This window comes from Phalangium opilio, unplaced genomic scaffold (assembly GCF_054372755.1).
Source record: "Phalangium opilio isolate 3A_F unplaced genomic scaffold, DU_Popi_V2 ptg000017l_1, whole genome shotgun sequence".
NCBI classification, from domain to species: domain Eukaryota; kingdom Metazoa; phylum Arthropoda; class Arachnida; order Opiliones; family Phalangiidae; genus Phalangium; species Phalangium opilio.
The window spans coordinates 7,963,748-7,976,399 of record NW_028324151.1 but is presented as its reverse complement, the minus strand read 5'-3'; the positions used below and the strand labels follow the sequence as shown (position 1 = coordinate 7,976,399).

Here is a 12,652-nt window from a genome sequence, read left to right as displayed (position 1 = left end):
CTAGGCGAGTTGTCAACGGTCTAAATCCACATCTAATTCGCAACATGCATTTATCGGGTGAACCATCTCTCTCAGAGGTTCAAAACGCGGCTCAAGAGGCTCAACATTTGCAAGAACAATGTGATCTCTACGACCGTAATTATACGAGAGATTTCAAAAATTCCAAACATTCAAACTGGAATATTCCACCCCGAAATTCATTCGAAAATCAGCCCAAAACATCAAATAACCCTAACCAAAAAGCTCCTTCTAACAACACGAATAACAACTCTGGGAACGAAAACAAGGGAAATTCTAAGAAAATACCAAAATGCACTTATTGCAACAAGAAATGGCACACCGTAGAATTTTGTAGGAAGCTAAAGCGCGACCAAAGTCAACCCGTCGCCAATACTCCGCGTGGGGCCTCTTCTGCTATTTCTATAGAGCCAGAGCCTAGCGTTTCTTTCATTAGAATTGTGGAAAATGCCCCTAACGTATCGCCAGAGATCGAACTTTCGAAAAACTCTATTGTGAACTCTCCCCTTTCATCAAAAAATTTTCAAGAACCCCTGTGGTCGGAGCTCACTCCTTTAGACCCAGATTCCACCTGTCAATCCCCTTTGGATACAATGACACCACGTATAAGTTGCTGTAGTGCCAAGAATCATGCACGCCCAAAGATTCCGATAAGGGTTGGAAATTGGCAAGGTACAGCCATACTTGACAGTGGGTCTGATGTTACAATCATGTCAGAACGAGTATACAATATGGCTAAAGCTGAAAAGGACAAGCTAGAACCCCTTTCAGAAGTTCCAAAGCTAGGTGCAGCCAACAAAACTGGGCTAGAAATAAAAGGCCATGGAATTTTTACCATAAAAATTGAAGGTCGCTCGTGGAAATGGAAAATTTTGGTAGCTGCCGAACTAGAGACAGACCTACTTTTGGGATGGGATTTCGAATTACATACGGATATACACGTAAAACCCCATCGCCTTACGTTTGCCTTTAGAGACGAGGGGGCTGAATTTCCACTTCATCCCTATGATACGGGTTTTGGAAATACCTATTGCGGAGCTGTTGATGAACCTTTCCCAAATCAAATTGAATTTTCTGACGAAATTAAAGCTACTAATTCAGTTGACATAACAGCCGAGTCTGAAAGTTCCGAAATTAATCTTAATCTCGAAGAAGAAGAAGGGCTTAAAAAGATCAACGACCTGATATTACAATACTCCGATGTTTTTTCCGGAAAGGCCGGTCACACTGACGCGGTAGAACACGTGATCAAACTCACCACGCCCATTCCTTTTAAATCCCGGCCATATCCTCTCTCTCCTCAGAAGAAAGAGCTAGTAGATCAACAATTAGAGCAAATGTTGAAAGACGGAATAATTAGAAAAAGTCACTCTCCGTACTCTTCACCTATTTTGTTGATTGGGAAAAAGGATGGAAGTTACAGATTCGTAGGCGATTTTAGAAAATTAAATCAAATCACTGTACCGGATGTATACCCTATACCACACATCAGAGCCCAACTAGACCGCTTGATAGGTCACAAATATTTTACTGCACTGGACCTTAAAGACGGTTTTTGGCAAATTTCCCTTAGCGAAGAAAGCAAAGCCTACACAGCGTTCGTCACCCATAAAGGCCTATTCGAGTTTAACGTCTTACCGTTCGGCCTAATCAACGCTCCGGCTACTTTCCAAAGATGTATGGAAACCATCTTTGAAGATTTCTTGCAAAAGGAGACCGAAGTTTACTTCGATGATTTACTAGTCAAATCCGCCACCATTCCGCAACACCTAGAATTCTTAGAAAAAATTCTTCAGCGTATGCGAGAGACAGGTCTTACTTGTAAAATATCAAAATGCAATTTCTTAAAGCGCAAGATTAAGTATTTGGGCCATATGGTTAGCAACGAGGGAATTTCCACCGACGAATCAAAAACCCTCGCCATTCAGAACTACCCAAGACCTACTAATTTAAAGGAAGTTCGATCCTTTCTCGGATTAGTAGGCTGGTACAGAGATTTTATAAGTGATTTCGCTGAGACGGCCTTACCATTAACTAATCTTACCAAGGGTACCAAGTCGACTGCTATTAAATGGGATAGTCATTGCGAAGAAAGCTTTCAAGCCCTGAAAACTAAACTGATTCAACCACCCGTTCTCAGTTACCCAGACTACTCCCTGCCATTCGTGTTACGCACTGATGCAAGCCTCTTAGGCCTTGGTGCAGTTCTATACCAGAAGACCCCTGACGGTAAAGAAAAGGTCATATGTTTTGGGAGTAAAAAGCTAAAGGATGCGGAGACGCGTTACCACGCCACGGAGCGAGAGCTTTTAGCCATTATTTGGAGCGTTAACAAGTACCGCCACTATATAGATTGCGTACCGTTCACGCTAATCACGGATAATAGCGCATTACAATGGCTAAACAAGATGAAAAATTCCGCTTCGAAATTAACAAGATGGGCCGTGGAACTCCAAGAGTTCAACTTCAAAATTGAACACCGCAAAGGCAAAGAGAATGTCGTTGCTGACGCTCTCTCCCGAAACCCAATTAATGATTGCGACGACCATTCCGAATCAGAAAGATTCGAAGACATCCTAAGTTTTGCTGATAACCGAAACTACAAGCTAAACGTTTCTACTATCTCAGCAAACTTCACCAGTAACGGTTCAACTTTCACTCCAATCCGAGACCCCAAGGCTTTGGCCGACGCTCAAGACATGGATCCTAACCTGGGACCACTCAAGAAGTACATCACTCGAGGTGATTTGCCAAATAATTACCGTTTATCAAGAAAATTAAAACGTAAAGCCCCGAAGTACTGCGTAGCTGATAACGGTATTCTCTATTTCTTGACCGAAACTCGCTCCTGCCAACACACCCAAAAGCTGTCGAATCCAATCTCCTGGCAACCCGTAATTCCTAGCGCCATGCGCGCGCAGATTCTATACGAATTACACGACCACCCTACAGCCGGTCATTTCGGCGTGGAAAAGACGTTGTGGCGTCTTAAAAAGTCAGTTTACTGGGATAACATGGGAGCCGATGTCAAGAGTTACGTGGCTTCTTGCATAGAATGTCAAAAATATAAGAGCGCCAATCACAAACCTGCCGGACTTTTAGGAACTATCACTCCCACAGAACCATGGGAAGTTATATCAGCGGATCTCATGGGACCCCTTGTGCCAAGCACTAAACGGAACACCTTCCTTCTCGTATTTACGGATAATTTTTCAAAATACGTTGAAATGTTTGCTATCCGCCTGGGTACATCTCCTATTATAGCCCGAAAAATGACGGAAGAAGTATTTTCCCGTTACGGCGTTCCGCGTTGTCTTATTGTGGACAATGGCAAACAGTTTAATTCGCGTTTATTTAAATCTATATGCGCAGATTGGGGTGTAAAAATCAACAACACGACCACATACCACCCGCAAGCTAACCCAACTGAACGCGAAAATCGCACAATAAAAACAATGATAGCCTCGTACGTCGACGATAAACACGGAAAGTGGGACCAGAACCTTCCCCAATTAGCAATGGCTATGCGTTCAGCGATTAATAGCTCCACGGGTATGAGCCCACATTTCATGCTGACCGGTCGCGATATGCATCTACCACTGGAAAGGGTGCTCGCGAAAGATGATTCTTCAGAACCTAGCACTATATCTCAATACGTTGAGGATCTTCGGTCCAAAACTCAAACCCTCAACGAAAATGTTCTAGCAGCGCGTAGTCAGGCCCATGAAAAGCAGAAAGCTCAATACGATAAGTCACATCTAGATGTCACTTACGAAATAGGCGATTTAGTTTTACTAAAAACTCACCCATTATCAAGCAAAGAGGATGGGATTGCTAAGAAATTTTGCCCTAAATTTGATGGCCCCTATACCATTAGTGCCAAACACTCAGATCTTAATTATGTTTTAGTGGAAAAAAGCAACGGCAAAATTCTAGACCGCGGTACCCACCACGTCACCAATCTTAAAAAGTACCATGAAAGGGACCCCGCTTTAACCATTCCTGAGGTAGACCCTACAGCAATTAGTAAACCCTTAAAAAACAATAAGGTTAAAAATGCCAGTACATGTCAACAAACTAGTACCATCCCAGGAAAGTCCCCTTATAATCTAAGAACTAATCGAAATGCTCCTAAGCGGTACCCTAAATAATAATAATACTGTACGCGTTATCTTAACTTCAATTTGTACACGCGTATATTTCTTTTATAAAATCAAATTTTTTTACGCGTTTTTCCCGACTGCTTGTACGCGTATTTCTTAAAATTTCATTACATTACAATGATATTATTTTTTTAGTTATTTTCTTTATGATCAAATGTACGCGTTTTATATAAACAAAAAAAAACAAACTGTACGCGTTTTCACTTTACTTGTACATTTTAACATGTTCTCATTTTCATTGTCTTGTAAGAAAAAAAAAAAAGTTTGTTATGTCTTTACATAACCAACCTTGGTGGGGGGAAGTGTAACGGCCAGATGTGGTCCATTCTCGGTCAACCTATTTACCACATATTTATCCTTGCTGTACCCCTTTTTACTTTTCGACCAAGCCTCTATGCTGGCGCTGTTGGTGGCCAAGAGACCCCAACTTCTTTGTTAAAAGGTAAATCCCCTAAAAAGAGAGGGGATGGTTTTTCTCGCTTGAGAAGGCAGTTCTTGTTTAGTAAAGAAGCAGTGTAGTTCGCTTCTACTTTAACTCCTCAATGGAGATACTTTAAATTCAATCTTTTGCCAATAAACTTAAGTTTTGTTTTATTTTACAAACGAGGATTCATTTTTTGTAGTTAGTACCTATAACCCCCATGTCCGCGACAGTTAACCACGCGCACGGCTACACAATGACAGTGCCTCATCAGGCGTCGCTTTACGAAGGTGAATCTATGACCTACGTCACTTCATTACAAGCTCCAGTTTGTAACCAGTGACAAACTTATGGAACATATCTTATGAACTCTGGTAATTAATTTATTAACTCTCTTTCCCTTATAAAAAGGGACTATTAATTAATTTAGACATAATATTTACTTCCTTTAATGGACATTTTTTTCTTAATGTACACATTAGAATACCAGACTAGTGCCAAACAAACCTTTCGAGGTCAAGGCTTAAACCGTTAATACCGGTATTAAAAATTAAATTATTTCGTTATTTGGCAGCTTTCACAATATGGAAATCATTCGCTTCATGAATATAACAAGCGATACATTAAAGGGGTTTATAGTTTAAGCGTTTTAACGTAAAAACGTTTGAATAAAAGAACCGTAATTTCTCAGAAAACGGTTTAAAAAATAAAGGAAAGCAGTTTAATTATTGATTTTTGATCTTTTCCCCGGTTTATTCATTATCAAGGGCTTAATTTTTAATTTATTCAAACTTTTCGATTAAGTAGTTAAAAGTGGCCGGGGGGGGGGGCTTAAGGACCACACCCTGTACAAAAAAAATATATACTAAAATCATTACTAACAAATTGGATTCGCACATTGCAATAAACAAAATTATTTAGAGGTCAACCTCCTAAAAGACAGGTTTTTACGGCGTATTACACCTTTGTTTAATATGTATGCTGATTTCAAAGAGATAGTATAAGAATTAAAAATCTATTCAATTAGACAAAAATGCATATTCCTTGATTGGTTACTTATTATGGTTTCAACTACCCTTTACAGATTACGTTAAACGTGACAGTAAAACATATGTCTATTTTAAACTGCGTTAAATATTAAATTTATATTTATATATCAGATGTTTCTTACCTCTCTCCGAGTGACGTAAGTTACTGAGAGAGGTTCTATTCACGATGGTCTGTCTGTGTGTATGTGTGTGTCTTCAGCTGTTTCTCTGTCCCACATAGACACCAATCTGTACTTATTGGCTTCTAACACCACCATCATCTAGTCATTGCCTCTCCCATAGAGACAACAATTGAACAACTGTACCACAACGGAATTATGTCTGTACTAAATGGCTTCTAATACCACAATCATCTGGTCTTCGTCTTTGTCTATCCCACATAGACACCAATCTGTACTTATTGACTACTCACACCACCATCATTTGGCCTTTGTCTTCGTCTATCCCGCCTAGACACCAAACTGTACTTAATGGGTTCTAATACCACAATCATCTGGTCTTTGCCTCTGTCTATCCCACATAGAACCATTCTGTACTTATTGACTTCTAACACCACCATCATCTGGTCTTTGTCTATCCCACATAGACACCAATCTGTACTTAATGGCTTCTAACATCACCATCATCTGGTCTTTGTCTATCCCACATAGACACCAATCTGTACTTATTGGCTAATCACACCACCATCATTTGGCCTTTGTCTTCGTCTATCCCACATAGAACCAATCTGTACTTATTGACTTCTAACACCCTTATCTGGTCTTCCCCACATAGACACCAATCTGTACGTATTGGCTTATAAGTGGAGATAATAAACCAGTTGACTCTACGAGGTAATATTTTGGTTTTCCCAACTTGTGTTTGACTTATGTTGTATAACTCTGCGAATAGCTCAAACCTACTTATCACACGGAGCAGAAGTGGTATGAGACTAGAAGTGAAGGGCTCTAGCATTGGTAATAGATCCTGGCACTAGTGAACAAATTTGAGGATTTTATGCCGCTTCCCACGCGCTAAAACTAGAGAGAGAAAAATTGGTCGAGTTCCAAAAACATTTCCTACCCCTTTCCCCTCAACCTAAAGCCGCAGAACACGGACCCGGCTCCTTGAATCTAGTTCGGCCGTCTACCACCGCGAGCGTCTCACGTTTTGGAGGGAAAAATTCTGAAACCGCCACTAGAGGGCCAACCGTTTGTGTTTTATCAAGTCTTTTCACTAATGCCGAGTGAAGAATTTGGTTAGCTCAATACTTCTAGTATCATACCACTTCTGCACGGAGTAAATATCAAGAGAGACTTTGATATTTACACATTTGAAGTTACCTAAAATCAGTGGAATCGCGTGATATAATCAAAAAAGATGGAAACCTTTTTTATGTTTTCGTAATTAAATTGTGCATCAGGGTAATTTTAATGGTAGCAGAGAATGTTTCTTACTAATAATAGTAGAAACAGATGAAATAAGGTTAGAGCTCATTATGCGGCCCGGACAAGAATAATTTCAATCCTTTTATGCATGGAAAGTCCCTGTCTAATTTAATTTGAGTCATATAAAAAGTGAGGACAAGAATCATAAACAGTTCTTTTGTAAATAGAGAGTCCCTCATAGCGTATACTGTTTTGTTGACCTTTTCATTATTTTTTTCTCCCCAACTTAATGAATAATTTACGTTGCCGATTTCCACGCTTAACCCCTAAAAATATCTTCAACTTAAATTGATCCGACCTATTCTATGATATGGCTTCTAGACTTAGTTCAAAACGTGGTAAACCAAAAATTTGCAATATCGTTTTAATAAAGATAAAGTACAACAACTGCATGGTGCCGCTTTTTTTCTCCAATAACTTGGACCGTTAGTGTCAATAGACCTAAAAATAAAATAAACAAGCTGGCCATATATTTACGCCCGTTAAGGGGCAAATTGAAAATGAAGCAAGCGCCATCTAGTGAACAGAAATACAAACTCAAAGGTGACATTTTTTCATTGGCTGACACTAAAATTCTGCTTCTGCGCATTTCTAAGCGAACCAATAAGATCACCCCTCATTCGTGAAAGCCCGGTTTAGAAACTCGTATGGCCGTTGTAAATTTTGAATGAATTTATTTTTAGGTGTATTGAATTTTATTCATTCGAAAAATATTATCCGAGTCGTTTCCACTGAAAGAGTATTTAACCAAGGTATATTTAAAAATGGCGTTGACAGTTGAAGCTAGATGTCAATTTTATAATAACTTCGGCAATCAAGGTTGCTGTTGCAATTGCCATACAGTAGGCAAATAACAAAAATGCTCCGTATGTTTCGTTAATGGTCAGCGCTGAAATTGTTTTCTCGGGCTTCTTCCAAACTATTCTCGAAATGTAGAAATTGTTTTTGAAAAACAAGTAATCCAAAAGTTTCGTCTCCGTGGTCACGTAAGTTCTAAAATCGGAGAAATAAGAAAACTGGGCGATTATTTGTACAATCAGAAGTAGGATGAGACTAGAAGTAAAGAGCTCTAGCATTGGTAATAGATCCTGGCACTAGTAAACAAATTTGAGGATCAAATTGAGAGAAAAAAATTGGTCGAGTTCCAAAAATATTTCCTATCCCCTTCCCCTCAACATAAAGCCGCGGAACACGGACGCGGGTGCTTGAATCTATTCGGCCGTCTACCGCCACGAGCGTCTCACGTTTTGGAGGGAAAATTCAGAAACCGCTACCAGAGGGCAAACCGTTGGTGTGTTATCAAGAATATTCACTTTCGCCAAGTCAAGAGTTTGGTTACCTTAATATTTCTAGTCCCTTAACCTACTTCTGGTACAATTTAACAAAGTCAAACATTTCTTACACAAGATTTATTTGTTCAATCAACTCGGGACATTTTTTCAATTCGCTACTGATAGGAAAGACGAAAAGGAGATTTTTGATTCGCTTTGCGTTGAAGTAAAAAGTTAATTTTCTCAAATCAGCATCGCCTTCCAGAATTATTGACATTAAATTGTCCATGTACAAGTTTGAAACAAATAGCGCAATTTTCCCCAAATACACGTTCCGGTAATTATCAGGGTCTAAGGCGTCATCTATAGTCGCGTATTCGACTCTCGAAGCCAGGGACAATTCCGGTTGGTTTTGCATGATAGACGTTTCCTAATGCAACACCTCGATCAAAACACGATGATCTCCCAAACCAATAAAAGCTTACCCATTCTTCAAAATACGAGGCTGCGTTATCTGTTTGGCTAAATTGAATTTTTGTCGCGGTGTATTTACTGAGACTTTCTAGACTGTCGATCAAGACGTGATCGGTTGAGTACAGTTCCGTCTTCAAGGCGGATCCCATGAATATTGATATAATTAAAATAACGATTAACCATGAACCGACAGTGATTCTCCATGAAATACATTTATGAACCCGAAGAAAGGCTGAAATGTTCATACGATTTGTTACTGTACGACCCTACCTAAAAGCTAAGGATGCTGGGAAGACTTCGATGCCGTCGGTGGGGGTACAGAGGCAACGTTATTGCGAGGGAGTTTTGTGTAAAAAGGGCAAGTACTCACGTTCGAAGAAAAATATGCAAACGAATTGCCATGAGAAATTCAAATATATTTCAACTTTCTGACGAAATGATGTTTTATCTAGTCGTCCACCCTTACCCATGTTCGAAACAAATTCAGAAAGCTTAGCCAAGAGTGGTAGAGCAAAGATACACAAAAGCAGCAGGCATGGAACCTGATAAATAACCATTATTTTATAGAGCCTAAGCTTTTGGTGTCTGTCGTACCCTATTGTCGAAGGTCAAGAAGGACATGGAATATTTTCCAACTTCAGTCGGTGGTCCCGTGATTAAGAGGAGTTCCGAAGTAAAGAATACCGGCGTATGATACCAAAAGTTATCTAGCGCAATGCCTGAAAGTTCCATAGGAAATAGGGCGCCGTACACATTCTATAGTAACCAATTAAAATTCGTCTCATTTCTGATTATTTCTTAGGTAAATGCCTTCGAAATTTTACCTGTATATGCGCAATGGAGCTTATATTTGTAGTCAACTCGGCATATGGAAAGGAATTGTAATCCAATCTGAGCATACATTTGGAACGTAAACTATTATTTTATTACTATTATCAGAAGGGGATTATAGAAGAAGGATGACACTCTGTATCCCTTCTAATACTTCAATTATTAACACGATTCTTCCCAGGCTCACTTCCCTTTCTGCTGGCTCTCCCGCTCATCAAACTTCAGATGGGCATCGCACCGTGCAGAGTGAATTATATAACTGTTTTGTGGTACTAAATATTCAGCAAACAACCCACAGACCTTGATTGTCTTGACGTGGGACAAAAAAAAAACCACAAGAGCATGTGCCTTGGCAAATAGTTAAGCGCTAATAGAGTAATGATGAGGGGAACTATTTATCACGTATGTGATTTTGTTTAGTAACCTTGCTACAAATTTAAAATGATGTTGGGCAGAATCATGTTACAACTACCCCGCTTTGTGGTACACTTCTCTAGAAGATAAGTATCATATGCTTCTGCTATTATGAAAAGCTCAGAACACTAAAATAAATGTGCGGTATTTTCAATTATTCAAAGTCAGTAACCAAACCTTACTTCATATTAAACACTTTGAGGTAAATCTCGTCCATTATTTTGAATAATGCCAATATTGACTCTACAGATAAAAGTTCCTAATAGAAATTTCAATACATTTTAACGTGCTCTGCATGCTCCTTGATCGAGCTTATACGATTTTACAAAATACCTCGCATGCCGCAACTGGAATAGTCGCGAGATTTGCAGCCCTGAAAAAAATAAGGAATTAATACACTGCCTAATTTATTCATTAAATAACTTTAATTACCTGTATTTGTAGAAGCGACCCTCACTATTATTAAGTTTAACGATATTTGCTCCGAACACATTGCCACAATTCATGACTGATCTCAATTCAAGACCCGTTTTCGAGAACGAAATGTATTAGACCTACTTCTTTGCGACACAATTTATTACACAAAAACTACTTCGAACAAAGATATCCAGTACTTTATCTTTTTAGCAAATTATACCAGCGTCAAGACGCTTAACCCGTCCCTAAAACTAACGCGGTACAACAACAGTAACCCTATCTCGTCAAGAGCTAAGTTGATTCTCGACTTAGTCAATACTAGTCCTAAATACGAAGAAAACAATATAATAATATCAAAAACGGATTTATGGGATAAGAACGTCGGAGTTAGCGAATTCACTCCCCATCCTCGCATACTTTATTGAGAAACTTCGTCTGCTTATATTTTGACTCCACCCACAAATTCTGTATATAGCTACTTCTAGAGATCGAATTTGTGGGTGGAGTCAAAATATAAGCAGACGAAGTTTCTCAATAAAGTATGCGAGGATGGTACTAGAGGCTAAAGCTACGATCCGACGTTCTTATCCCATAAATCCGTTTTTGATAATATTATATTCCTTCATTGTCGTCACTTTTGTATAAGCGTGGTTTGTTTACCAGATCGCAGGCCCCCACCATTCACATCTTGTAGTTTCATATGTACACAGAGAGATAATGATACCCCGTGTTATTCCTATTTACGTTTAGGTGAATCGCGTGATGAAGAAAAATGAAAGTAGCCCACCTTTACCGTGTTTTCCTAATTAAATCGTGTATCAGGCTAATTTCAACCGTATCAGTGAGTTTATAACTGAATGGTACTGTAATGAGGTTGGAGAGCGTATTATGCAGATGGAACTAAATGGGGTTGTATTGAAGAAATATAAGGTGACGTTGGAGATGCTATTATCATTTTAATCCTTTTATACATGGAGAGTCCCTGTTCGGGAACCAACTGTATATTTATTTTATTTTATTTTTTTTTTCTTGACATAGTAAAAGTGACAAAATGTTTTCATTATTACTTCGTTGCAATTTATTGACTAATTGATCCAGATTCGGATTCCATGCTAAAGACGTACTCAACTTATAGACAATCTATGCATATTATGGAAAATTTCCCTTCATAACAACAAAAATTTCTGTTGTGAAACTAAAATTGTTGATTGTTGATTTCTTATTTCAGTTTCATCTGTTATACAGAAACGATTTTGTGCTTCACGGTCCTTAAAACTAATTTTATATTCAGTCGCTAGCAAATCGAGAACTTTCTGTCAAACCCACAAAAGGACCAGAAATTAAAATTTATACCACTTCTGTAGACATTAGAAATTAGTTTAGGTATTGAATTTTACCGAAAAAAATACAACAACGGTATAAACGCGGCCTTGGGAACATAGGGCACGATCAATCGACAAATAATTGAGACTTCAAATACTTAATAAAAGTGTACGAAATTTGATCAGTGTAAGAAGTGCCTCTATTCTTCATTCCGTATAGAAAATAAACAATAATGTTTATATTTTCACTCTAAAATCGAACATTCTATTGAATTTCTTTGAGAGACCACTGGTCAAGTGACTTACAGAAATGGAAGGTGACGTAGGATACATAGACAGGAACCACTTCCTGGTTTCCACTCCCTCAAAACACACGGGCAACCTTAACCAGTATAATTAAAATTAATCTTACAGTATCCCTTAAAAAGCGGCACCTAAATCTAACCACCCTTGAAAATATTTACATAATAGGAAATAGAATTACCCACTCAAAACGAGATCAGGTTTATCATGTAGAAGTCTGACATTTACCACAACAATTATTTGAAGAAAAAAAGAGAAAAAGAAATTGAAGTCAAGGTAACTGACCGAACGAAAGTTGTTTAAAACGTAATAAAGGTAAAAATCCCTTTTAGTGGCTGGGTTTGAAATTTGAATTAGGCCTAACCACTAATATACCACTTGGAGAATGATACTAAGTACCACACCCATGGGTGTAAGCAAGAAGGAGTGTAGATATATTAAGGGTGATATACCATATTTGAGGTTAAGAAAAGGTTCTTAACGACCGTCTACTTTTAAGGACAAGACTCGTGAAATAAATACATGTAATTTCTTGAGTTGAA

General features: G+C 38.6%; 1 protein-coding gene across 1 annotated transcript; it reads right to left on the bottom strand.

Annotated features, from left to right (window-relative positions):
- Window positions 1-7,432: 7,432 nt before the first annotated feature.
- On the bottom strand, window positions 7,433-11,127 carry LOC149702901 (uncharacterized). Its single transcript, XM_089865803.1, has 9 exons — window positions 10,501-11,127; window positions 10,402-10,441; window positions 10,251-10,327; window positions 9,648-9,714; window positions 9,418-9,579; window positions 9,194-9,365; window positions 8,835-9,055; window positions 8,481-8,779; window positions 7,433-8,071 (listed from the first exon to the last, which is right to left on the bottom strand). The coding sequence occupies exons 1-9, from the start codon at window positions 10,572-10,574 to the stop codon at window positions 7,837-7,839; spliced, it is 1,347 nt and encodes a 448-aa protein (XP_089721929.1). The 5' UTR covers window positions 10,575-11,127; the 3' UTR covers window positions 7,433-7,836.
- Between the last annotated feature and the right edge of the window lie 1,525 nt (window positions 11,128-12,652).